Consider the following 27,740-nt stretch of genomic DNA (forward strand, 5'->3'; position numbering starts at 1 on the left):
TTCAGAGATCATGACTACTCTAGGCCCTTCAGCATCATGAGGACCAGTGTGTGTCTTCCCAGACTTGTTACTCTGACACCTGCCATTCGTGAGGCCAAGCCCTTCCCACACCAAACACCAAATTCTGGCCCACACACATCTGATCTCACAGGAATTTGGGCATTGGAATAATCCCCCCTCCTTCCGGTACATACAAGTGACTTCTAGTCCAATCTGTTTACTCTGCTTTTGGGATCCCCTCCTCCCATTAGTCCTTCAGTGGAACCAGGACACCTTCTCCCACTTTCTCCTTCTTTGCCCTGCTTCCACAGTCCATCTTGGCCCTTCTGCAAACACATCCTGCTCAGTACAGACTGAAGTGCCTGTCACTAAGAACAGAGTGATCCATAAACCTGGAAAAGAGAGAGAAGGTCTCAGATTCAGCCAGACCGGCCTGGTGTGTGTGTGGCAGTGTCTTTAAATGTCTCCCCTGACTGCCTCAGGGTAGAAAGGGCAGGGGCAGTAATGAGGAAATATGGCATCGGACAGTGAATGGTGGTTGGAGGATGGGAAGCAGCAATGAAGGAAGCAAAAACGTCCCTGGACTCCCCTAGGAAAGCTACAGACACTTGTCTTGTGCTTGTCCAGGAGTCCTATCCACAAGACAAAACACAAAGATTCAAACACATCTTTAACTCTTTTAAATGCCAGATTCTAGGGCCAGCTCTCCCTGGTAAGACAACTTTGTCTTCTATTCCCTGAGAAGAGATGAAATAGCCTCTAAGGAATTAAGTGAAGGGAGGGAGTACTTCCCTTATTCTTCCCACCTCCTCCATCCCAGACTAACCTGGTCATTGGGCTTTTAATGAGACAGTGGCGGGGGCTTCGGATCCATGGCATGGTTTCCTCTGGACGCACTCCTGGACCATGGGACCGCCAGAAGCTGAAGTTCTGAGCATCCGTTAAGGGGACTCTGAAGACCTGATTGGGAACTGAATAGTTGGGGAAGGGCAGGTTATCCAGTGTCTTCAAGTTCTCTCTTCCTGTTGTGCCTCATGGCAGCACAAGCCCAGCCTAGCAAATGGGCCTGACCAGGTGCTGAAAAGTCCTGGGAATCTGGCCACCACACCCAGCTTCATTTCCGGATTCCAGCATCTCACACCCTTCGTGGTCAGTTGAATCAGTCTTGGTTTCTCCTGCTGCCCCTAAGCCCATCTCCAAGAGAGCTTTCCCCAAATGCTAAGACGGTGGAAAAACATGTGGGCAGCTCACTTGGGAAATATGCAAGATGGGTCTCCTGGCTCCCCTCACTCCACTTCTGCCCCCCTGGCTTAATCATCCTCTTTCCCTTCCCTCCTCTCTGAAAAAATTCCTTCCTTTGCTCATTCCAGGTAATTCTCCGAAACTAAATAATGATACCATCTCATGTTTAGATACTGCTAGTAGATTCTTTTATCAAGTACCTATCATGTTCTAGGTGTATTAGATGTTCTTAAGATTTTGAAATAGTATCAGACTTACCTAGTTCTTTTTAATAATTTTATCCTTTATGTGGATAAATCTAATTCTACCACTGTATAAAATTTGTACATTCTTTATTTTTATTTTTTATTTAAGATTTTATTTATTCATGAGAGCCACAGAAAGAGAGGCAGAGACATAGGCAGAGGGAGAAGCAGGCTCCATGCAGGGAGCCTGATGTGGGACTTGATCCCAGCAATCCGGGATCACGCCCTGAGCCAAAGGCAGACGCTCAACTGCTAAGCCACTCAGGCGTCCCTGATTATAAACTCTTAAAAGAATTTGCAGGCAGCCCGGGTGGCTCAGTGGCTTAGCGGCCGCCTTCGGCCCAGGGTGTGGTCCTGGAGACCTGGGATCAAGTCCCATGTCAGGCTCCCTGCATGGAGCCTGCTTCTCCCTCTGCCTGTGTCTCTGCCACTGTCTCTCTTTGTGTCTCATGAATAAATAAATAAAATCTTAAAAAAAGAATTTGCTACTAGGAATAACTCTTAAATACTCCATCTATATGTCTTTTTAAATTTCTGAAAGTATCTTAGTTTTTTAAATTAAACTTTAATTTTGAGATAATTATGGATTCACATATAGTTGTAAGAAATAATACACACGGATCCTGTGTACCCTTTATTACCCGATTTCCCCCAATAGGGAAAGGGAGTTACCCTTTTATAGCCATGTCCTCCTAGCCCCCTTGGTGTTCTTCATTTCTGTAATTTTGTCATTTTAAGAATGTTATATAAACATTCTTGGCAATGTTTGGCATCACTGACAATATGTGATCTTTTGGGGGCTGGCTTCCTTTATATAGCATAACTCCCCGAAGAATCCTAGAAGTTCTTGCATGTATCACTAGTTTGTCCTAGATGCTTTTTTATTTTTAAATTCTTTTTTTTTTTTTTTGAGATTTTATTTGAGAGAGAGAGAGACAGAGATAGCAAGAGAGCAAGAGCTGGGAGGGAGAAGCAGACTCCCCACTGAGCAGGGAGCCAGATGCAGGGCTCCATCCCAGGACCCTGGGATCATGACCTGAGCTGAAGGCGGGCACTTAACTGGCTGAGCCACCCAGGCACACCCTAGAAGCTTTTGAAGAATGTTTATTTATTTTTTAAAAAGATTTTATTTATTCATGAGAGAGCGAGAGAGACAGAGGCAGGGACATAGGCAGAGGGAGAAGCAGGCTCCCTATGGGGGAGCCTGATGCGGGGCTCGATCCCAGGATCCTGGGATCACGACCTGAGCCTACCTGAACCCAAGGCAGATTCTCAACCACTGATCGACCCAGGTGCCCCTAGAAACTTCTTTAAATGTACATTTTCTCTTACTTTCACAACAATGCTAGAATATGATTCCCATCTTCAGATGGGTCAGAGAGGTTAAGTGGTTAAAGGAACTTGCCCAAGGTCATACAACTTGTTTGGAGTTTAAACTCCGTTCAAATTCCAAAGCCAAAGTTTGGTCTACCACTCCTCACAGGCATAGCACATAATATACAAAGTACTCTCCTAAACTGTCTCATTTTGTTGTGATCTTCACAATTCTGTAAGATTGATAAAGCAGGCATTTTCTTTTCTTTTTCTTAGTGAGAAAGCACATTAATAGAAGATAAGTGGGTATCCAAAGACAGACACTTAAAAGAAGCAGAACTAGGAGATGCCAATATGGAGCTTCTGCTTCCAAGTCTGATTCAATTTTTGTTTTATCTTGCTCATTCCACCATTCAAGTCTAATTTCTGCCCGCTTTTCTCAGTTTCCCTTCGCTGTTTTTTTTTTTCCTCCCTGTTCTATAACCATGCCCCACCACAGCCCAGCCATTCTTTACAAACTCAGGCATATCTATTCAGCCTCTAGCATGGGGCCCACTCTAAGATAATTTCATGTCTTTGTGGGGTTTTTTTTCAAGATTTCATTTATTTGAGAAAGAGCAAGAGAGCACTCCCCCCCCCCCACTTGCCTCTGAGAAAGTAGCCCAACCCTGGGCCAAAGGCAGAAGCTTAACCAACTGAGCCACCCAGGTGCCCCAATACTTACACGTCTTTAACAGCACCTTCTTTACAGCTTCATGGTACTTTGTATGGCTATTCTGGTGCACGGAATAATTCCCATCTTCTGAGATAATAGGTGGAAGCCTAGTGGACACTGGTTCCTTCTGGTCTGAAATGAGCAGACTTGTTATGAGTATTTAGGAAATGGGGCTATTTGATTTTCTGAGTCTCTGGTCTCCATGCCAACCAGGCACATGGCAGGGATCTCTCCTAACCACTCAAATCTGATCTCAGGGTCTCAGATGTCAAATTATAATGCCTGTGTCAGAAGGGAAGGAGGGAGAACCCCAGTGATCCCTCACCATTCTCTTGCTCCTCTCTGACTCCTGGGTTTTGAGTAGCCTCCTGCTAGAATCAGGATATTGACAGATACTTAGTGCCGGTGAAAAAGGCTCTTTATCTGAAGGGACACTTATTACCTGGGATTGGCATATTTGCAGAACTTTAATTGGTCTAATAGAGGAAATTATGTTTGAGCTAAGTCTTGGAGGATAAGAAGGAGTCCATGGGACATAGTGGTATCAGGAAGAGCCTTTCAGGCAACAGGATAGCAAGTGTGTAGAAGATGGAAGCATTAGAGAGGTTTCAGCTTGTTATTGATTTGGAGCCTGATTAGTGCTAGGTAAAGTGGAAAGGGGAGGGAAAGCGCTGGAAAAGTAATGTAGAGTAGGGTAAGGTAAGGTAGGGTAGAGTAGAGCAGTGTAGACCTAGCATTCTTATGGGGGTTTGGGAATCCCCTCTGAAGCAAAACTGGAATCTCACCACGGGGCCTGAAAAGACCAGAGCATCTTTGCCCAGGTCTGAATGTCTGAATTCATATGTTGAAAATTCAATTCTAACATGGTAGTATTTGGAGGTGGGGCCTTTAGGGGGTGATTGGGTCATAAGGGTAGGGCTCTTATGAATAGAATTAGTGCCCTTATAAAAGAGGCTTCAGAGAGCTCCCTCACCCTTTCCACCACATGAGGACATAATGAAAAGTCTGCAAACTAAAAGAGGGCCCTTATCTGACCATGCTGGCACGCTCATGTCACACTTCCAGCCTCCAGGACTCTGAGAAGTAAATTTCTGTTGCTTATAAGCTACCCAGTCGATGGCATTCTGTGACAGCAGCCCAAGTGGACTAAGATGCCAGACTCTCTTGCAGCTAGGGCACGGGCAAAGAGTTTTGGCTAGGCCAAACACATCTGCTTCAGATTCTGAATCATAGAGGAATGTTGCAAAGAAGCAGGGGGTAGAGTCTATGCTATGTAGTCCTTTTTCTACTAATGGGAAGTTAGCAGATCCTAACTACTTAGGATAGTTAAGTAGTGCAGCTACATCTTCTAGTAGCATGTCCAGAGCCCAGGGTCCTTGGTACCAACAGTGCCTGCAACAGTACTGAACACAGCAGTGTCTGTGCCCAGCATGATTCTGGTTGTTATCCACTAAACTTGGTTTTCTATTCCTTTTACAGCTTTTATGTACTTCCCAATATTATTTTTAAAAAATTGTATGTAAAATTGACATACAAGTAGTTGGATGTATTTAATATGTACAGCTTAATGAGTTTGGAGGTAAGTATACAACTGTGAAACCATCACCACAATGTATGCCGTAAACATATCCGTCCCCTCCAAAAATTTCCTCCTACCCTATTTACCCTATTTATTGTTATTTTGTGATAAGAACAAATAAAAGAGCTATGCTTGTAGGAAATTTTTAAGTATATAATATGGTATTAACTACAGGTTCTATGATGTACAGATCTCTAGGATTTATTAATCTAATATAGTTGAGACTTTGTACCCTTTGACTACTGTCTCTCCATTTCTCCTTCCCTCTAGCCTCTGGCAACTAACATTCTATTCTCTGTTTCTTCAAGTTTATTTTAGATTCTTCATATAGTATTTGTCTTTGTCTGGCTTATTTCACCTAGCAGGTCTTCCAGGTTCACCATGTTGTAGCAAATGGTAAGACTTCTTAATTTTGAGGATGAACAATATTCTATTGTGTGTGTGTGTGTGTGTGTGTACTATATTTTCTTTATCCATTTGTGCATTGATGGACATTTATGTTGCTTTCATGTCGTGGCTATTGTGAATAATGCCACAATGAACAGAGAAGCATAGATATGTCTTTGAGATCCTAATTTCTTTTTCTTTAAAAGATTATTTATTCATGAGACACACACACACACACACGCACACACAGACATAGGCAGAGGGAGAAGCAGGCTCCCTGCAGAGAGCCCGATGTGGGACTCGATCCTGGATCCTGGGATCACGCCCTGAGCTGAAGGCAGACACTCAACTGCTGAGCCACCCAGGTGTCCCGAGATCCTAATTTCAATTCCTTTGGGTACATACCCAGAAATAGGATTTAATTTTACTTTTTTGAGGAACTTCCATACTGTTTTCCATCATGGCTGCACCAATTTTCTTTTCCATTAGTAGTATACAAAGGTTTTCCCTTTTCTCCCCATCCTCACCAACATGTTATCTTTTTAAATATATAATAGCCACTTTTACAGGTGTGGGGTGATATCTCATTGTGGTTTTAATTTCCCTGAAGATTGGTGATATTGAGCATCTTTCAATACACCTGTTGGCCATATATATGTGTGTCGTCTTTGGACAAATGTCTCCTCATCTTATGCCAACTTTTCTATCAAGTTATAGGAGTTTCTCATGTATTTTGGCTGTTGGCCCTTTATCAAATATATGGTCTGCAACAATTTTCTCCCATTCTGTAGGCTCTTTTCATTTTGTTGATGGTTTCCTTTGCCGTGAAGTTGTTTAGTTTGATGTTATCTCACCAATATTCTTTTAATAAACTCATGTTCTGCTTAAATAGGCTAGGTTTGGCTTGCATCTCAGAAACCTGAGCTTGTCAGAAACTGGATCAAAGTTTGCCAATCTCTCTGGAAATTGTTGCAATCTCTGACTCACCTCTGGTGGAGAATGGGGATGCCACTTCTCTGCGGTTTTCCCTTAGCTCCTGCTTTTCCCCGTCATTGTGGTTTGACCCCACTCATTCATTTCTGTCCCTCCTTCCCCACTTTTGCACTCTAGTGGAAATCTCCTTTCACACTCTTTTGAGAATGATCCCGCCAAAGTGGAGCACTGTTTGAAACCCCTCCTTTGACAGTAGAGGATTTGGATAGGTGACAATATAGAATTCTGGAAGCCTGAACTGAACAAGGGGGCTGATTTGGACTTCATCACAGGTTACGGTAATGAGAAGCCAGTTCCTCGAAGCAGTGTCATTTGAGTTTGGGCAAGGTGGGGGTGCCAGAATGTCTGTGGCCAAGTAGATATGTTCTGAGGAGAAAGAGTAAGAGTATACTCCTAGTGGACAATGGGACCTTGACTGCGAGTAATTACTGGTTTGGGTGCAGGTAATTGTATGAGCTCTTTGTCTGGTCCTGAGACCTCAGACAGATTGTCCGTAAGGGTATAGCCAGGTGATGTTCTCTATTATCTCAGTTTCTAAGTAGTAGGTTCCCAGATTCCCATATAAAAGGCTACTGTGTACTTGGAGGTGTGCTGGACAGTATCACCCATTTGGATGCCTTCCTCCTGAATCAAGCACCAGTTGGCATACTCTTTGATTTCTGGCAAGCTGGAAGATATTTTTGGTAACCCATAGTTTCCCACAGCTGCCAAGTTTTTGAAGCCACCTAGGGTGAAGGGCGGTGAGCTGTAGGTAAAAATCATGCTATAGCTACTGTGAATGGGCAGGTTATGGGTAGGGAGAGCCAATGAGCTCTTTATAAGCAAACTACAATGTGGCAAGATAGATGAACTCATCATTTCTTTTCAAAGATTTTATTTTTATTTATTTGAGAGACACACAGAGAGAGGCAGAGACATAGGCAGAGGGAGAAGCAGGCTCCCTGCAGGGAGCCCGATGTGGGACTCGATCCCAGGCCTCCGGGATCATACCCTGGGCCAAAGGCAGCCGCTCAACCACTGAGCCACCCAGCATTCCTGAACTCATCATTTTATTGGTAGATAGTGTAACAGAGGTTCTTCATCTGCCCAGTTAGTACTATGCTCCATATAGTTTTTGGTGGTAAGTAGATACGAAGGGCCCTGACAGGTTTCTTTTAGAATTGGGCCATAAATTGAGAGTTGCTATAACACTATATCTAATACTTTGAATATACTATGAAGGACTTTGGGGGTGGTGCAAAAGTACTTGGGTAAATCTTCCTTTTATTCAAATTAATGTTGCTGATTTTTTCAATACTACAGGCTTCCTAGGCCTCTGAGTGGTCACAAAATCTTACTTACCCACTACTTGCCTACTGCCTCTGATTAGTTCCAAGTGGGACCGATTGGCCACAATGTTTTCAGGTCGAAGAATTTTTAGATTGGGTCCCAGAATTCTGACTTCTAGGTTAGGACACTTGCTTGTTTCAAATGCTTAGTACGTAGTGGTGATAATATCTAACACACATTACTTGCGAGCTGGTGTTGCTGCAAGCAGAGTAATACTACCCTGACTAAAGATTCACACGAGATCAGTTTGAGAGAAAATGTGGTGTATTGTACATAAAAAATGATTCCTATCTAGGATTTCCTATCAGATGCCGGGCATTAATCCCTTGACGTTGGCTGGAGGGATAACATAGAGTGAAATTGACTGAAATGTGTTTGGAAGGTTATCTTGCACATATTGTCTTCCCTGATACAAGGGACTTGTCAGTGCATTGGGAGGAAGTGGACAGAAACATGAGCCCAGGGAACTAGGGCACATTTTACCTATGGGGACAGTTTCTTGATCTCCATGTCCAAAAATATCTTTCTCCAAGCGGAATACTTGTTCAGGATTCTTTTTTTTTTTTTAAATTTTTATTTATTTATGATAGTTACACACAGAGAGAGAGAGAGAGAGAGAGATAGAGGCAGAGACACAGGCAGAAGACGAAGCAGGCTCCATGCACCGGGAGCCCGATGCCCACATCCCAGGTCTCCAGGATCGTGCCCTGGGCCAAAGGCAGGCGCCAAACCGCTGCGCCACCTAGGGATCCCCTTGTTCAGGATTCTGAACACAGGGGAAGTAGATGGGACATGGGATAACAGAGGCTTAGTGCTGGCTGCAGACTGCTGATGTAAAACAGACTACATGGATCTTCTAGAGATGATAATGATAAACCAAGCTAATATTTAGTGAATGCACTCAACTATAAAAGTTAGGTACTATTATTATCTTATTTTACAAATAAGGAAACAGAGTCCCAGAGAAGTTTAGTAATTTGCCCAAGTTCACTAAACTAGCACATGGCAGAGGCATGAATTTAACTCAAGTCATTTGGCTCCAGAGCTCATGCTCTTAACTACCACACTAACCTGTTCTTAAAGTCATCTCATAGGGCTTCCAGGCAGGACAAAGGACTGTGGGAAAACAAAAACTGATACAACTAGCCTCTTGCTGAAATCCTTTGAGTACAGCTCAATGGGGGGGGGGGGGGTGTCCTGTCAAAGGTGTCTGCTCATCCTGGAAGCAGCCCTGAGTTGGGTGGGGCACATGATATCTATACCTTGTTCCAGAGGCAGATCCCTGATACCCCACTGAAATGTGGAGTATCATTCCTATATCCAGCATTGGGGGAACAGAGAAGACTGAACTGCAGTGGGCCGCTCTGCAGTAGACTGGGCTAGTCCCAGTGGGGAAAACTAGTGGGGAAAGGCTGAGCCTCCTTAGAAAAAGTGGCCTAGGGATCCCTGGGTGGCGCAGTGGTTTGGCGCCTGCCTTTGGCCCAGGGCACGATCCTGGAGACCTGGGATCGAATCCCACGTCGGGCTCCTGGTGCATGGAGCCTGCTTCTCCCTCTGCCTGTGTCTCTGCCTCTCTCTCTCTCTCTGTGTGACTATCATAAATAAATAAATAAGAAAATTAAAAAAAATTAAAAAACAACAACAACAAAAAAAGTGGCCTCTCTGCTGCTATACATAGTCATCCACCTTGGAGGTGCCCACTCCTTAGACTTTAGCTGACTGAAGCTATGAGTAGCTTGAGTATCTTCTCTCCTCTAGTTTCAGGGGACAGGGGATGATGGTCTGTAGCAGCTACAAGACATATATGGGTTGTTTCCAAGATACATTTTTACAATTTCAGTATTTATTTGGAAAGGCAGAGGGGTTTAGAGGCTTTGGCCAGTTCATTCTTGGCTGAATTGTGCCATTCGTTCTCCTGTTTGAAAAGCCAGAACTACAGTGCCCTCTGCTGGAGCCTAAGAAGGGCCTCCCCAGCTGTCTCCTAACAGGTGGGTCACCAAACAGGCAGTTTGGAGAGATCAGAAGACCTAGAAGATTGAGCAAAGAACATTCCAGTCAGGGTGGGAAAAGCCATCTATTACATCGTCTGACAGGATCCAGAAAATGAGGACCAAGTGAGACATGCTCAGCTTTTACCACAATACCATATACTCGAGATTTAGTCTTTCTTGAGGAGCTTCATTTAGAACTGGAAGAGCAACTCTGAGGACTCAGTGAATTCCTCTGGGAAGAGGAACGATAAAAGTAGCAGTGGAAGAAGATGTGTGGAGCTTGGACGTCATTGTGTCTGTGACTAGAGGGCAGTTGCTAAAGAGTCTGGCAGGGAAACGTCATTTGTCTCGAGACAAAAACAAGCATAATCTCTTCTCACCACCACCCCCATCAACTTGCCTCTGAGATTCCTATCAGTGGGAAATGTCCTGTGTGTTTATTTGTGTTATGATGAGGTTTAGTCTGACCTATGGTTTTCATATAACAGGGCAATGGTGTTGTCTCAGCAGAGGGCCAAATAAGAGTTAATTTGTCTGAAATCAAGACCATGACACTCTGGACTAAGACGACTGCCTAGGTATGAAGCTTAAACAGGAGAGCAGAGTTCAGAACAGGTGGTAAGACAGAGTCTGCAAAGGAAAGGACAGATATAGGGCCAAGTTCCCCAGGGGAGGACAGGGAAGGGAAAGCTTAGGCATTCAAGAGACCAGGGCAAAAGGTGAACAGACTCTGGAAGCTGGGTTGAACCTGCAGGGGCCATCAGTATTAAGATCAGGAAGGGTGAGTCTGGGAGGGCAGGAATCTATGATTGGTGGACATGTGAGTTCTGGTCACTGGTCAGAGGTGCTTTTTTGTGGATAGCTGTAACGATGAAAAGTCCTTTGAAGTTAGGCAGGTTTTTTGTTTGTTTGTTTGTTTGTTTTGCTTCCCAGGGAAACTTAATAGTTAAAAATATTGCTTTCCAGGTATCCTATCCTGGCAAGTATGTCTTTGAAACATGTCAATGATATTTCAGTCATAGTAAAGGTATGTAGTAACTTATATGTTATGGTTTATAAATTTCCTGCAATTATCTTATTGTGCAGTTTTATGTGCTAGGTCTTAGGTATATTACGTACATAATTTCACTTAATCTCCACAACAAACCTATAAGGCATTATTATCTCCATTTACAGGCAAGGAGACTGAGGTACTCTGAATTTGCTTAGTGTGAGTTAGCCCCCTGAATCTGAACAACTTTGGGTACTTGATAAAACTGAATTTACGAAGTCAAGAATAGACCAAAGTATGCTCTCCACACCTGTTTTCCTCTTTGGTTTTTCTATTTGGGTTCTTTATCAGGAGGAAAAGAAAGGAAGGAGGCAGAGACTTGCAGAATATTTGGTTATGTGTGTTGACTCACCTCTATGAGTTTTCATTATGATGATAATAAGGAAAGCTTGAGTGGGCCCTTTTGAGTAGAATGTTAATACACTCACACCTACTAGGAGAAAAAAAAAAAAGCCCTATCTTTCTTCAAAGGAAAATTCGGAATGACTTAAAAATATCATTATAGTAAGAATGTTAAGGATGAAGACGTGTTAATATTAATAGGTTCATTTTTATAGTTGCTGTTAAAGCCCTAGCTGAAGGGTGAGGTTAAGAGTGGCTAATTTGAGCATGGAGAACAGGCCGAAGTGCTAGTGCAGATGGACAGAAAAGGATCAAGCCACTTGAGGGAATGTGTTGATGAGGTGAAATCAGCCAGAGAATCATTCTCAAGACAAGTGTGGATTACAAATCAGAGTCCTGCAAGATTTGGATTGTGGGACTAATGTGAGTTGAGTCAGAACTGTAGGTTCCTTGAATTAATGGATGCAGCAGTTGGGATTAGGAAGACTCAGCCAAGCAAGGCAGATATGGGCTTGCTAGGAGCCATACAGAATGCTGTATTTTACCCATACTTCTTCCACCCCCCTCTGTTAATTTCCCAAACCAGTTCTGAAATAATAGACATGTCTGAGGCAAGTTCCCCATTATGGTGGTCCACAGGCCCAAGACTCTCCTAGCTGACCATATATTGCAAACAACCTCAGCAGTACCAGGAGTGAGAACAATCTGAGCTCTGTTGGATCTGCTGAACAAGAGGAGAGCTAAGAGTTTAGCAACATGGTAAGTGGATATGAGCACTGGCGCCTAGATATAAGTAGTTTCAGAGGAGTGACTGAGGCAAGAGCCTGACAGGAATAAGTTCATGAGACTGAAGGAGAAGAAATGGAGACAACAACTTTGTCTTTTGAGGAATTTTTCTGTATGTGGGGGCAAAGAAATAGGAAATAGAGGGCTTTAAGATGGAAGAAATTGTAGCATGTATGTGTCCAGATAGGAATGGTCAGAGATGGAAAACTTGATGCAATGGAGTGCAAATAACATTGGAGTAGCGTGGGGATGCCTGGGTGGCTCAGCGGTTGAGCATCTACTTTTGGCTCAAGGTGTGATCCCAGGGTCCAGGATTGAGTCCCACATTGGGCTCCCTTCGAGGAGCCTGCTTCTCCCATCTGCCTATTTCTCTGCCTCTGCCTCTCATGAATAAATAAGTAAAATCTTTAAAAAAACAAACAAACAAAAAACCCATTGTAGTGTCCTTGAATAAACAAAAAGATGGGACCTGATGCACAGTTGGAGGGGTTGGTTTTAATAGCTGTTTGGACTGTTCATTTAATAAGACACGTGGGCAAAGATGCAGATAGATGGGTAAATGTGGTTTGCGGGAGGTTATAGAAATAATCTTCTAACTGCTTCTGTTTTCACAATTGAAAACTATGAAGTAAAAGGTGAGTTGGGGCATCTGGGTGACTCAGTTGGTTAAGCATCTGCCTTCAGCTCTATTTCCAGTGCTTAACACATACTTGGCATAATCAGTTCCTAATAAATAAATATCTGATGTTGGATGAGAAGGGGAGTCTGGACTGCTGCCTTACTGGAGAGCTTTTTATCCTGAATATTATTATATATAATAATTATATATATATGTATTAATATACACACATCTATATATGGCTAATATTTTCTATCAGTCTCTTTCTTGTCTTTCAACTTTATAATGTCTTTTGCTACACAATTTATAATTTTTATTTAGTACAAGTTGCCATCTTTTGAGGCTTCCTGGTTGTATGTCCAATAAAAAAGGTTTTCCAAAACCACTCTAAGATTAAAAATATTGTTTTCCTCTATTTCTATAGCTTTGTTTTATATATTTAGCTTTTTAATCCATCTGCAATTTATTTTTGTGTATGATGTGAAGTGGGAGGTCCTTACAATTTTATTCTTAATTTACAAAGTTTGTTTTCTTTTTCTTTAAAGATTTTATTTATTCATGAGAGATACAGAGAGAGGCAGAGACATAGGCAGAGGGAAAAGCAGGCTCCATGCAGAGAGCCCAATGTGGGACTTGATCCCGGGATTCCGAGATCACGCCCTGAGCTGAAGGCAGATGCTCAAAGTGTTTTTAAAAAATAGCAAGTGTAGGGGTGCCGGGTGACTCAGTTGGTTGTCTCTTGATTTTGGCTCAAGTCCCTGCCACCACTGTCCCCCTGGCTTGTGTGCTCTCTTTAAAAAGAACCCCATGGAGTGCCTGGGTGGCTCAGTGGTTGAGTGTTTGCCTTTGGCTCAGGTCCTCAAGTCATGATCCTGGGGTCCTGGGATCGAGTCTTGCATTGGGCTCCCTGCAGGGAGCTTGCTTCTCCCTCTGCCTATGTCTCTGCCTCTCTTTCTGTGTCTCTCATGAATAAATAAAATCATAAAAAAAACACAACAAACCCCCCCAAACCCAAATGCCTTTCTAGTTTTTAGTGATAGTTGTACACATCTTTTTAATTTGACATAGGTGTTATGTATCATATTAATCTCTTCTAATATTAAGTCATCATGGTATTCCTGGAATAATTCCTACTTGACAGTAGATGATTATCTTTAATATATTCTTGAATTTGATCTGATAGTGGGATTTGTCCATTTGTCCATTTATACTTACATTGATCTATGGGTTCCTCTTTTGTACTATATTCTATAGTATGTTTTATGGCATTAGTTTTGTGTATTATAGAATTATTTTCATTGCTTTTTGTGCTTTTGAAAATGAAATTATGTCTTAACATTATGTCTCAAAATTTTGAAAAAATTCCCTATGAAAATCGTACGCACAGCCTTTTTTCAAAGCAACTGTTTGGCAAGTTTTCCTCTGGTGATCATTGATTTAATTTGGGTTTATACTTATTTATTTTTTAAAAAGATTTATTTATTTTAGAGGAGAGGGCAGGGAAAGAAAGAGAGAGAGCATCTCAGATCTCAAGCAGATTCCTTGCTGAGTGCAGAGCCCAATGTGGGGCTTGAGGCAGGGCTTGATCTCATAACCCTGATATCATGACTGGAGTCAAAATCAAGAGGCGCTGAACTGAATGAGTCACCTAGGTGCCCCTATACTTGTTTATTTTAAATATCTTATAATCTAAACGTTTGCCAGGAAAAAAAAAAACTTCCACAAACCTTTCACTTTCTTGATGGTGTCCTTTGAAGCACAAAGTTTGTAATTTTGATGAAATCCAATTTATTTGCCTTTCTGTCACTTATGCTTTCGCCTTTCTGTCACTTATGCTTTCGGTGTCATTTCTTAGAAACCACTGCCTAATCTAAGGTCATGAAGATTTTTCTTCTAACAGTTTTAAAGTTTTAGCTCTTACACTTGTGTCTATGATTCATCTTAACTTTTGTATATGGTGTGATGTGGGGTCCAATTTCATATTCTTTGCATGTGAATTTCCAGTTTTTGTAGCACTGTTTGTTGAAAAATGATTCTTTTCAATTAAATGGTCTCGCATTTTTTTTTTTTTTTTGGTCTTGCATTCTTGTTGAAAGTCTATCGACCATAAGTGTAAGGGTATATTTCTAGACTCTCAATTCTATTCCATTGATCTATCTATACACATCAATCCTTGTGGCCAGTACCACACTGTCTTGATTACTGTAGCTTTGTAGAAGATTTGAAATTGGGAAATGTGCTCTCCAACACTGTTGTTCTTCAAGATTGCTTTGATTATTCTGGGTCTGGTGCGTTTTCATATCAATTTCAGGATATCTTGTCAATTTTTGCCAGGAACCATTATCTTTGGATGATATGTCAGCACAAAGAATTCTAAGAATCTAAATTGCATCTAGAAAGGGCTCTTAAATCTATCCCTCTCCTACATCCTAACTCACATCTTGAATTTGGCAAACATTCAGGAATCTCCAACTTGGATAAGTTTAAGTTTCTATTAATAATTAATTCTTTAAGATGCTTTAATTTCTTGATGTATTTTAGGACATTAAATGTGAATAGCTCAATATTATAACTAGTAGAAGCTCCACTGAATAGGTTTGCTAGGTTAATTAACGTTCTTCATTTCCTCTGAAAAACATTAAAAGATGCCTGCAACATTTCAGTTGCAGCTGAGAGCTACTCTTCAGTGTATCTGCATACTTCTGCTCTCACAAATTAAACTGTATGGTTACCAAGAGTCAGTAGTGTTGTGTTTGATTTTTTTTGTTTCCCAATTTATGCTGGGTTACTTTGTAATTATAATTTTGCAGTGTTAAAAAAGAGCAGTGATTTGTATAAACTAAGTTGAATGTATTAGAAAAAATTAAAACTTAACAAATTACCGTAAACATTGAATTAAAATAGATTTGAGTCAGAAAATTACCATTTTGCAGCTCTCATAGAAATAATATCACTCAGAACCATCAACAGATACAAAAACAAAAACTAGTGGGTAAAAATTTGATGAAGAATATTTACATGTTTTTCAAATATCTTCCTGGAAATTATTACAAATTACAAGACAAAAATAATAACTTGGTAAATTACAATACAAAAATAATTTGACAGTGGAGAAAACTGGCAAACACCATCTTAATGACAAGGCCAAATTTAACATTATCAGTGAAACAAAAGGACACTGAGCCTCACGATGTGACCTACTGAAGACATGCTGCCGCCTATTCCTGTAGAAAATATTTATTTATTTATTTATTTATTAGATTTTATTTATTCATTCATGAGAGAGAGAGAGAGAGAGAGAGAGAGGCAGAGACACAGGCAGAGGGAGAAGCAGGCTCCATGCAGGGAGCCCGACATGGGACTTGATCCCAGGTCTCCAGGATTCCACCCTGGGCTGAAGGCGGCGCTAAACCGCTGAGCCACCAGGGCTGCCCTGTAGAAAATATTTATACCCAATGTAACTATGAGAAACATCAGACAAACCCATATTAAAGAAAATTTTATAAAATGTATGCACTATTAAAAAAGTGTCAATATCATGAAACACAAAAGAACATGGGAATTGTTCCAGATTAAAGGAGACTAAAGAGCCATGCCAACTAAATGCAATGCTGATCCTTAATCAGATCCTGGAAGGAAAAGTTTTGCTCTAAAGGACATTAATGGGACAACTGGCAAAACTGTAATATAGACTACAGATAATTAGATAATAGTTTTGTATCAATGTTAAAATTTGATGAGTTTAGGAGATGCCTGGGTGGCTCAGTGACTGAACGTCTGCCTTTGGCTCAGGGAGTGATCCCGGAGTCCCAGGATCAAGTTCCGCATTGGGCTTCCTGCATGGGACCTGCTTCTTCCGCTGTCTGTGTCTCTGCCTCTCTCTCTCTGTGTCTCTCATGAATAAATAAAATCTTTTAAAAATGTTGATGAGTTTAATACCTGTATTGTGGGTTGTTATCTAAGAAAATGTTCTTATTCTTAAGAAATACAAACTGAAATATTTGGTGGTAAAGGAATATAATATAAGCACTTTATTCTCAACTAGATGAGAAATATATATCAGCTGATAACTAGAAGTCATATATTTGGAAGGAAAGAGTATGAGAGGGAGAAGTAAAGCAAATGTGGCCAAATATAATTGGCTAATTTGGGTAAACAGTGTAGGGAATTTCTTTGTACTAATCTTACAACTTTTCTATAATTTTGAATTATATCACCAAGGAAAGTTTTTAAAAATAATTGACCATATAAGTTTCCTTTCTCTCTCAAATTTGTTAAAATGACATAAAAATAACAAGGGCATTAACCTGCAAGGCAAAGAGAGAGACAGCAAGGATATAAGGGCAGATGAAACATTTCAGAAGTATCTTTTGCAGAAAATAGAAAGTGGACAGAAGGGTGGTAACTAACCTTTCAGAATGGAAAAAGTTCTAACTTAATTTTCTGCAGTGGAGGACAGAACTAGAATTGGGCTAATCCATCTGAGAGGTTCAAATCTTATAACAGGTATCATAGAAGGCAGGAGTTAAGAAATAGGTCTGAGCACAGGAAGGTGGATACAGAGACTGTCTACAGAACATGCAGCATGAGCACACAAACCACCTTCCCCAACAGCCCCAACAAGGATATGAAAGATTTCTCTGTCCAGCAATTCCACTTCTGGGTATATATCCAAAGGAAATGAAAACAAGAGCTCAAAGAATTATCTTCATTCTCATTTTCTTTCTTTCTTTCTTTTTTAAAAAAGATTTTATTTATTTGTTCATGAGAAACAGAGACACAGGCGGAGGGAGAAGCAGGCTCCACGCAGGGGGCCCAATGTGGGACCCGATCATGTGACTATATGATCACGCCCTGGGCGGAAGGCAGACTCCCAACTGCTGAGCCACCCAGGGATCCCTTCATTCTCATTTTCATTCCAGCATTATTCACAAATAGCCAAGATGTAGAAATCTAAGTGTCTGTGAATGGATTAATGACTAAAAAAGATGTGGTATATATACACAGTGAAATATTATTTAGCCATTAAGAAGGAAATCCTGCCATTTGCAATAACATGAACAGATCCTGAGGGCATTATGCTAAGTCAGGTAAGTTGGACAGAGAAAGGCAAATACTGTATGATCTCATATGTGGAATCTAAAAAAGCTGAACTCAGGAACAGAGAGTAGAATGGTGGTTACTAAGGGCCATTGGGTGGGGGAAATGTTGGTCAAAAGTTATACATTTCCAGTTTTAAGATGAATAAGTTCTGGGGACCTAAAGTACAGCATAGTGATTATAGTTAATAATATTGTTTTTATATATTTGAAAGGTGCTAAGAGAGTAGATCTTAAATGTTCTTACCACAAAAAAGAAAAGATAATTATGTGATGAGATGGAAGTGTTAGCTAGTACTATGGTGGTAATCATTTTGCAATATATAAGCGTATCAAATCAATATGTTAAATTTACATGTTTTATGTGAATTACATCTCAATAAAACTGAAAATAGTTTCTTTGGAGGAACTGAATCTAACAGGCATTGCACTCCTAGCCAAGATTCACCATGAGGGGTGGCATATGGTGCAGGACTAAAAAATGTGAAAATCAAGATCCTCAAATGTGTGACTCTTAATACCCCCTTCTCCTGTCCTGGTCCTAGTAGGCTGGCAGACAAGCACATAACCAATCCCCAGAGAAACAATTATCAGATCCTTCCCTGGAAAAATTGTAGATATACAAAGGAAAGCTCCCAGTGAAGCCCACAATGGACTCCCCCACACATAGGCTTTTAGTTCATCACTCCTTTTTTTTTTTTTTAAAGATTTTATTTATTCATGAGAGAGACGCAGAGGGAGAAGCAGGCTCCATGCAGGGAGCCCGATGTCGGACTTGATCCTGGGACTCCAGGATCATGCCCTGGGCCGAAGGCGACACTAAACCACTGAGCCACCCAGGGATCCCCTTAGTTTTTCACTCCTCAATTATAATGGAAAGCCACGGATCACCAGTTGTTTGACAACAGTCATCAGAGAAAGACAGAGACAAAATAAACTCATTGGAAAAAGAGCACAGAGGAGACAGAGCTAATGCAGGACCAGAACTTCAAATAAAGCAGAATATCTGTGAAGAAAAGAGAGACAATATGGACAAGGAAAGTCAGAGGACCAAAAATGGCCCTTGGAACTTAAACATAGTAACAAACAAACAAAAGTTCTGATACAAAGGTGTGTTCATGTATGTCTGCAACTTCTTCCATATATTTTTTTTTTAAGATTTTATTTATTCATGAAAGACACAGAGGAGAGAGAGAGACAGAGATACAGGCAGAGGGAGAAGCAGGCTCCATGCAGGGAGCCTGATGTGGGACTTGATCCTGGGGCTCCAGGATCACACCCTGGGCCGAAGGCAGGTGCTAAACCACTGAGCCACCCAGGGATTCCCTTCTTCCATACTTCTTGAAGAAGTAGAGCTTGTTTCACCTCACCTTGAGTGTGGGCTGCATTTAGTGACCCTCTTTTAACAGAATAAGGTGGAAGTAAGAGTCACTTCTAAGACTAGGTCATAAAAAGGCATTGTGGCTTCCTTCTTTTCTGCATCATCTGCTCTGAAGTTAGCTAACATGTGAGAACACTGAAGCAGCTTATGGAGAGGTCCATGTGGCACGAAACTGAGGTGTCTTGTCAGCAGCCAGGGAGGAACTGAGGCCTCCAACCATCAGATGACTGATGCTCCTGCTGACATCCTGTTTTCAACCACATAAGAAGCCCTGAGCCAGAACTACCTAGCTAAGCTGTTCCTTGGGCTCCTGATTCACAGAAACTGTGAGGTGATAAATGTTCGTTAAGCCTCTGTTTTAGGATACTTTGTTACACATAGATAATTAACAGAAAATGGAAGATAAAGTTGGGCAATCTCCTGAAGAATGTATTTTTAAAAACCCAAAGAAAATAAAGAGAAAGATTAGTAAGTTAGAGGATCATTTCAGCAGGTTTTATAGCTGACAAGACAGAAGTTCCAAAAAGGAGAGAGAAAATAGAGAATAAATAAAAGGAAATTTCTCAGAAATGAAGGGCACAATTTCCAGATTCAAAAAGTTTGTGTAGTATCTAGTGCAATGAATGAAAAAATCCCTACAGCAAATTCCATCATTACAATGTTTCAGAACACCAAGGAACAACAAAAAATTAGAAGCTTCAGAGAGAAATAAGTCACATATAGAAGAATCCAACTGGAAGTGGAAGATAATAAAGGCATACTTCCAAATTTTCAGAAAATGAAAAATTTCAACCTAGAATTTCACAGCTGGAAAAACTGACAAGTATGAGGGTAAAATAAAAATCATTTTGGCTTCAAAAATATACCTCCTACACATTCTTAGAAAGCTATTCAGGCATATATTCCAGGAAAGGGAGGGAATAAATCAAGAAAGAAAACATGGGATCCAGGAAATAGGGAATAAAACCTGGGAGAGGGATGCCTGGGTGGCTCAGTGATTGAGCATCTGCCTTTGGCTCAGCACATGATCCCGGGTCTGGGGATGGGTCTTGCAATAGGCTCCCTGCGAGGAGCCTACTTCTCCCTCTGTGTCTCTGCCTCTTTGTCTCTCATGAATAAATAAATTCTTAAAAAAATAAAAAACCTGGGAGAGAGGCAAAAGCAAATTCTATGGACAAGAGCTATGCACCAGGTTTAGAGAGTGAACAGTCCAGATGGAATAGGAGAGAGGCAGTTAGGAAAAAAATCAGAATGGATTTATTGTTTTGAGTGATTGAAAAAATATATATTGGACATTTGACAGAGATGCTGAAATATTAGGGGAAAAATAATAGTTATATGGAGAACCAAGCCAATGAAAAATGGTGGCAATTCTTAACTCTAGGGGTAAGGAAAAGGTTGAACAAAAGAAAGTTATCATAGTGACATTATTTGGCCTAGCAGTGAACAATTGTTATTAAAGATTTTATTTTAGAGGGAGAAGGAGAGGGAGGAGACAATCTCAAGCAGACTCCATACTGAGCATGGAGCCTGATGCAGAGCTTGATCTCATGACCCTGAGATCATGACCTGAGCTGAAACCAAGAATCAGACCCTTAACCAACTGAGCCATCCAGGTACCCCATCAGTGAACAATTTTTACACATTTTTAAGATCACAAGACTTGACTGAAACTTTTTTTTTCTTAAATATTTTATTTATTAATAAGAGACACAGAGAGAGAGAGAGCGGCAGAGACAGGCAGAGGGAGAAACAGGCTCCATGCAAGGAGCCTGACCTGGGACTTGATCCCGGGTCTCCAGGATCATGCCCTGGGCTGAAGGTGGCGCTAAATTTACGCTGAGCCACTGGGGCTGCCCTTGACTGAAACTTTTATTCATGTTTTATTGTTGCATCACAAACTTGGTGGCTTAAAACATCATTCTTTTATTACCTCACAGTTCTGTAAGTCAGAAGTCTGGGCAGGCTTGACTGGATCTTTTGCTTAGTCTCATAAGGCTGAAATTAAGGTATTGACTGGGTTGGGGTCTTTTGTGAGGCTCTAAAGAAGAATCCACCTTCAGTCTTATTCAGGTTGTTGGCAGAATTCAGTTTCTTGGTTAGATGGGTGAGCCCTTGCTGGCGGCCAGCCAGGCCACTCTCAGCTCCTAAATGCCACTCACATTCTTTGGCATGTGGCCCCCTCCATCTTCAAAGCCAACAATGATGTGTCAAATTCCGCTCATGCTTCCAATCTCTGAATTCCTCTTTTGCTGCTGGCTGGAGAAAACACTCTGCTTTTAAAGGGCGTGTGTGATTAGATTAGGCGCACTCAGATAATCTCCCTTTCTCCATATAAAGTAACAATCAAGGAGTGTTATCCATACTATTCAGAGATTCCACCCACACTCAAAAGGGAGGGGATTATATGAAGGCAAAGTTCATTGAGGGTCATTCTTAGAATTTTGCCTTCCACAAACATAAACCTGGTAATATAACTATACTGGAAAAACCAGGGTGGGAGAGGAGAAAAACAGTATGGTAAAAGAAAGCTAAATTGTCAACCGTCATAACAGGAAGGCAATATATAACAGCCAAAATGGATTAATCAATACACATATGAGCATTTTCTTTTTTATAAAAAGATTTTATTTGAGAGAGAGAGTGTGCATGTGCACAAGTGGGATGAGGGGCAGAGGGAGAAGCAGAGTCCCTGCTGAGCAGGGAGCCTGAAGAAGCAAGGCTTGATCCTGAGACTTCAGGATCATGACCTAAATTGAAGGCTGCCACTTAACCAACTGAGCCACCCAGGTGTCCCGATATGAGGATTTCCTTTAGAAGTAGGAAGGTTAAATACCAAAAGAAACTAGAAGAACTGAAAATTTGTCTCTGGAGAGTGGAGGTGAGGGGACTGGGGTACGGAACCCATTTTTCATTATAAGCTTTTTAGCACTATTATGTTTAATATTACTTTGAAAAAGAATTAGATAACTCTTAAAAAAGATTCTATTTTAGAAAAATAGAGGAAGAGCATGTGCATACGTCATGGGGAGGGGCAGAAGGGGAGTGAAAGAGACAAGAAAACTGTGCTGAGTGCAGAGCCCAATGAGGGGCTTGATCCCATGACACCAAGATAACCACCTGAGCCAAAATCAAGAGTTGGATGTATAACCAATTAGTTACCCAGGCGACCCAAGAATTACATAGATAACTTTTAAGTATTTCTGATTAGACACGAGGAAGATACCTAAAAGGTTTGAATATAATAAAAATCATAAGAAAATAAGTTTGCTTTGCATATGTCTGACTCCACTTTAAATAGACCCAAATGGAAATTACAGATGAATTTGTGCGAAAAAAGGGCATGGCACTCATCAACAGACACATTTTCAAAGAAATGGAACTGGCACCATATCAAAAAAATTGGTGAATCTACAATTACATGTATTAAGTGAAACTAAAATATATAAGGTGTACATTTTCTTGATTTCCCAATTTACAATGTAATCTTTAACTGACCAACGATTTGTCTAAGAGTCTACTGTACAACTGACTCTTGAACACTGGTTCGTTTATATGTGGATTTTTTTGAATACACAACAAAAGAAAATTACAGTATTATAAATGTATTTTCTCTTATGATTTTCTTTTTTATTTGAGAGAGAGCGTGCACAAATGGAGGGAGGGGCAGAGGGAGAAACAGACTTGCTGAGTGCAGAGCCTGCTGCAGGGCTCAATCCAAGGACCCTGAGATTACAACCTGAACCAAAGGTAACTACCTAACCTACTGAACCACCCAGGTGCCTCTACCCCATGGTTTTATAAAGTGAAGTCTTTCTCTCTGCCTCGCCTAAAACGAAACTAATTAGAAACAAGACTCAGGCCTCTTTGGATTGGTACTCTTATTTACTGGAATTTAGGTAGCTAACTGGATAGGGAAACCCCAGGCTTAGTGCTTAGTTCTCTCATGATGAGGCGTCCCATCTAGTAGGGGTAGGCAGGGTTGGAGCAGCCAGGAAAAGCCTATTCTTGGAACAAGGAAAATTTATGGGTTAGGCAAAGTGTGTTTCTTTGAGAGAGGGTGAAGAGCTCCTTATTTGGAGACAATAGCAGCCCCATGGCATAATGCTGGGACCCAGGTGGGGGCCAGCAGGGGAGGACTGGTGTAGGGCTATTAAGGGATTTCTAGGGTTCACCAGTGGGCCCCTTTGTACAAACCTTACCTGAAAGCTGGATATATAAAACAGAGCTTCTTTGTTGTCATTAGAAAAAGGACAGAGTGTCTAATAGAGCCCTATACAATAGTGTCTTTCAATCTTAACTTTGTGCTTTATACTTACCAGTTACTCTTCCCTTCACCCCAATAAAACTTTTAGTATCTGTCTACACTTAATTTCCTTCACATGTTCTCCATTCTTCCTGAAATACCCTTTCTCCTGCATTTCTATGCTTTAAATTTATCTTTTAAGATCTTAACCAATTGTCACATCCCCTCCAAAGCCTCCTGTTAACTTCCTGTTTTAGTCATTCAAGTATCACTTAATTTATTTACCTACAAATATTTATTAAGCCTCTATTATGTATTAGCATTGCTAGGCACTCTGGGTATAATATAATCAGATATTTACTCACTGCCTATTAAAAATCCTTCAATGGTTCCCTATAAAATTACAATGCTTAGCATGGCTAACTATCCTAGATTTTCTGGCTCCTGCCAAGCTTTCAAGGCTTACTTCCTGTCTTCTTTATACTTTATCTGGAGTTCAGTGACTATGGCTCTTTCTCTCAACTCTTTGTTCCTTTGTCTGTGCAATATTCCCTTTCTGTCTACTTGGTGAACTCCCACCATCCTTTTACTCTCAATTCTGGCAGCATTTCCTATATGAAGTCTTCTCTAAAGGATTCTCCTGTGCTCATTAAAATCCAATAGTATCAAGTACTTCTTTTGTGGTTCCACAGTATTCCATAATTTATTCATACACTATATTGCAAATTTTTGTTTGCATATTTATCTTTATTCAATAGCCACTTTACAGCAGAGACTATCCTATCCATCTTTGTAACCCCCGTCACCAACATAAAGCCTGGCACAAAATCGTACTTGATAAATGTTAACTAAATGAGCAAATTAATAATAATGCACATTTATTCAGTTGAACAGATTGAACATCTTTTCTTTTAAAAGACTTTTTAATCTATTTATTTGAGAGAAAGCTTGAGAGCGCACACACACAAGCAGGGAGTGAAGCAGACTCCCTGGTGAGCAAGGACCCTAGGATCATGATCTGAGCTAAAGGCAGATGCCTAACCACCTGACCCACCCACGTGCCCCTGGATTGAAAGTCTTAATAAGGATATTAAAGGACAGAAGAGGGAAACTCAATGGATAATCTCCCTACTTTATAATTTTAACTGGTGTAATTGTTAATTGTGGGTGACAAAGCTCGAACTCAAGGTAGAAAAAGAAATGGCAAGAAGCAGCTCTTCTAACCCTCTACCCTATATTCCTCTTACTTGCTTCTTCAGTTGTGTCCCTTTTCTTGTTCCGAAAGGAATTTTGATATCCCAACAGATACAAGTTGAAGAAGGCCATCTCAGCTCCTCCCTGTCTTCTTCTGGAATGTTCAGGCTGGAGCACTGGACTCTGTGTTTGGTAACCATGGCAATGCCCTGAAGAATTACTATGACTGACGCTCCCTTTGTCTAAGGAGACACAGGATTTATGGTTTCACAGTAGAGCTAGAGTGAGAGTGGGCTAAATAACTTCAGAAAAATGCCAGTTACCCTTTTCCTTGCCCCAGTCTTATTTATACCGTAAGTTTCTTGAAGGCAGGGATTAGAAAGAGCACTGAACTGGGCTCAAATATTAGTTTTGCCATATTCTCAGTGTCTGAGTTTGAGTAAGTTAAGCCTCTGTTTATTTTAAAAAACCACAGTGGTACCTATTTCATAGAATTATGAGAATTAAATGAGATCATACAGATTTACTTAGCATAGTGTTCAGCATATGATGGAAACAAACAGTATTCAAATGTGAATATGGTACTTCTCATGAGTCTTTATTTCAAGCAGTGATATGCTGAATCTGTCCATACTGATTTTTGAGCTCCTGTTAAATTTTCAGGAATTTTGCAAGCTGGTTAAAGCCATTATTAAAAATTATCTAAATTTACAATTGAATAAATTATTAAAAAGGTAATAAATACTAAAACTCATCTCTTCCTAATCATTTTACTATATTTTACTATTACATATGTTCATTAAGTTATTTATATCTAAAACAAACAAACAAACAAAAAAAAAGTTATTTATATCTATTGTATCTGGATATTCTATTTTTATTCTTTTTTCGCATTGCTTTTCAGGATGGGAAGTTTCTGTTGACATATCTTCAAACTCTGATTCTTTCCTTGGTTGTGTCCAGTGCACTGATAAGCCCACCAAAGGCATTCATTTCCTTTACAGTGTTTTTTGTTTGTTTTTTTAAAAGTAAGCTCTAGGCCCAACATGGGGCTTGAACTCATGACTCCCAAGATCAAGAGTCCCATGCTCTACTGACTGAGCCAACCAGGTATCCCTGTTACAGTGTCTTTTATTTCTAACATTTTCTTTTGATTCTTAGTATTCATCTCCCTGCTTGCATTACTCATATATTCTTGCCTGTTGTCCACTTTTTTTCCAATAGAGTCCTTAGCCTATTCATCAGTTAAATTCCTAGCTTGACAATTCAAACACTTCTGCCATATATGACTCTAGTTCTGATGCTTGCTTTGTCTCTTGAGACTGTATTTTTTATCTTTTATTTTTTAAAAAAGATTTATTCATGAGAGAGAGAGAGAGAGAGAGAGAAAGAGGCAGAGACACAGGCAGAGGGAGAAGTAGGCTCCATGCAGGGAGCCCAATGTGGGATTTGATCCCGGGTCTCCAGGATCATGCCCTGGGCTGAAGGTGGCACTAAACCACTGAGTCACTTGGGCTGTCCTATTTTTTGCCTTTTAGCATGTCTTATAACTTTTTTGTAAAAAGTTAAATGTGATATATTGGGTAAAAGGAATGGATGTTTTACGTTTATCTGTTTGGGAGTTTGGCTGGTGTTTCCTGTTTGCTATGGCTGTAGGTCTCAGAGGCTAAAATTTCCTGATGTTTGTCTCCCCTGTTGTCTTTGGGTTTCCCTACAGACTCCTTCTTCAATAGGGTCTGAGTTTGTAGTTCTTTCCTTCTTTTCTGTTGTAATCTCGTTATTATATAGATCATCTACCAATATGCTGGTAAGGGTGGGCAGATGGGGAAAGTGCTTTATAATCTTATCAGGTCTCAGTATTTTAGTGAGCTTGTGTCCTCTCTGAACTGTGACCTTCACAAATGCTAGAGTTATTTTCCTTTTCCTACATTGGTTAGGCTCTGTTAAGTAGCTTCCATTGAATACAGGCCGTTGTTAAGGAGAACTGAATGCTCTGGGCCTATTTCTTTTTTTTTTTTTCTAAAGATTTTATTTATTTATTCATGAGAGTCAGAGAGAGAGAGAGAGAGAGAGGCAGAGACAAAGGCAGAAGGAAAAGCAGGCTCCATGTAGGGAGCCTGATGTGGGACTCGATCCCAGGTCTCTGGGATCAGGCTCTGGGCTGAAGGCGGCGCTAAACCACTGAGTCACCTGGGCTGCCCTCTGGGCCTATTTCTATGTAGCCCCCTTCCTTGCCAATAATGAAATTTTTCTCCAACCTTCTTAGTAAGACCTATAGGGCTCCTGAAAGTAAAACTCATGAAACTGTGGGGGCCCCCAAGAGTTTTTTTTGTGTTTGTTTTTGGTCTCTCACTCTATGCCAAGTTCAGTCTCCAGCAATTAGTCAATGGCCCTTTTAGTATTCCTATCAGTTGCTGGTTTCAGAAGTAGTTTCTGCTTCCAATAAGCCATGAGTCTTGTTCTGTCTCTTCTGATTCTTTTTTTTAAAGATTTTATTTATGTATTCATGAGAGACAGAGAGAGAGAGAGGCAGAGACACAGGCAGAGGGAGAAGCAGTCTCCATGCAGGGAGCCGGATGTGGGACTCGATCCTGGGTCTCCAGGATCACGCCCTGAGCCGAAGGCAGATGCTCAACCACTGAGTCACCCAGGCATCCCTGCCTCTTCTGATTCTCCAGTTTTTGTGGTGGGGGTTTGCCATGTCCCCTCAAGACTCAATCTAACAAGGGTTGTTGATTTTCAGTTTATTCAGGTTTTTTTGTTGTTTTAACAGGAGCAATGACTTCCAAACTCTTTACATAACAGAAACCAGAAGTCCCTATGTATTGTATCTATATGGAGGAAATACTATGTGTTGGTATGCTCATCTCTTCCCAATTCCATGCTCAGTGATGTCATGTTGGTAGCTTGAAATTGGCCATAATGGGCAGCCCAATGGCTCAGCGGTTTAGTGCCGCCTTCAACCCAGGGCCTGATCCTGGCGTCCCTGGATCGAGTACCACATCGGGCTCCCTGCATGGTGCCTGCCTCTCCCCCTGCATGTGTCTCTATCTCTATCTGTGTCTCTCATAAATAAATAAATTTTTTTTTTAATTTTTTTTTTAATTTTTATTTATTTATGATAGTCACACACAGAGAGAGAGAGAGGCATAGACACAGGCAGAGGGAGAAGCAGGCTCCATGCACCGGGAGCCCGACGTGGGATTCGATCCCGGGTCTCCAGGATC

At 40.9% G+C, this 27,740-nt stretch overlaps 1 protein-coding gene across 1 annotated transcript; it reads right to left on the minus strand.

Moving 5' to 3' along the window:
- Window positions 1-201: 201 nt before the first annotated feature.
- Window positions 202-24,722, minus strand: SPMIP11 (sperm microtubule inner protein 11). The gene is made up of 4 exons (XM_072798121.1): window positions 24,567-24,722; window positions 3,526-3,648; window positions 827-971; window positions 202-392 (listed from the first exon to the last, which is right to left on the minus strand). The coding sequence occupies exons 1-4, from the start codon at window positions 24,643-24,645 to the stop codon at window positions 344-346; spliced, it is 396 nt and encodes a 131-aa protein (XP_072654222.1). The 5' UTR covers window positions 24,646-24,722; the 3' UTR covers window positions 202-343.
- Window positions 24,723-27,740: the final 3,018 nt, after the last annotated feature.

This window comes from Canis lupus, chromosome 25, assembly GCF_048164855.1.
Source record: "Canis lupus baileyi chromosome 25, mCanLup2.hap1, whole genome shotgun sequence".
NCBI classification, from domain to species: Eukaryota; Metazoa; Chordata; class Mammalia; order Carnivora; family Canidae; genus Canis; species Canis lupus.

Bases quoted from the DNA above. Each gene is read 5' to 3' on its own strand.
- SPMIP11 (XM_072798121.1), bottom strand. From the start codon at position 24,645: ATGGCCTTCTTCAACTTGTATCTGTTGGGATATCAAAATTCCTTTCGG. The intron at 3,649-24,566 runs GTAAGAGGAATA...TGCTCATTTCAG, and splicing joins GGACACAACTGAAGAAGCAA to ACCAGAAGGAACCAGTGTCC. The intron at 972-3,525 runs GTAAGTATTGGG...CCAACTATTCAG, and splicing joins GAAGGTGCTGTTAAAGACGT to TTCCCAATCAGGTCTTCAGA.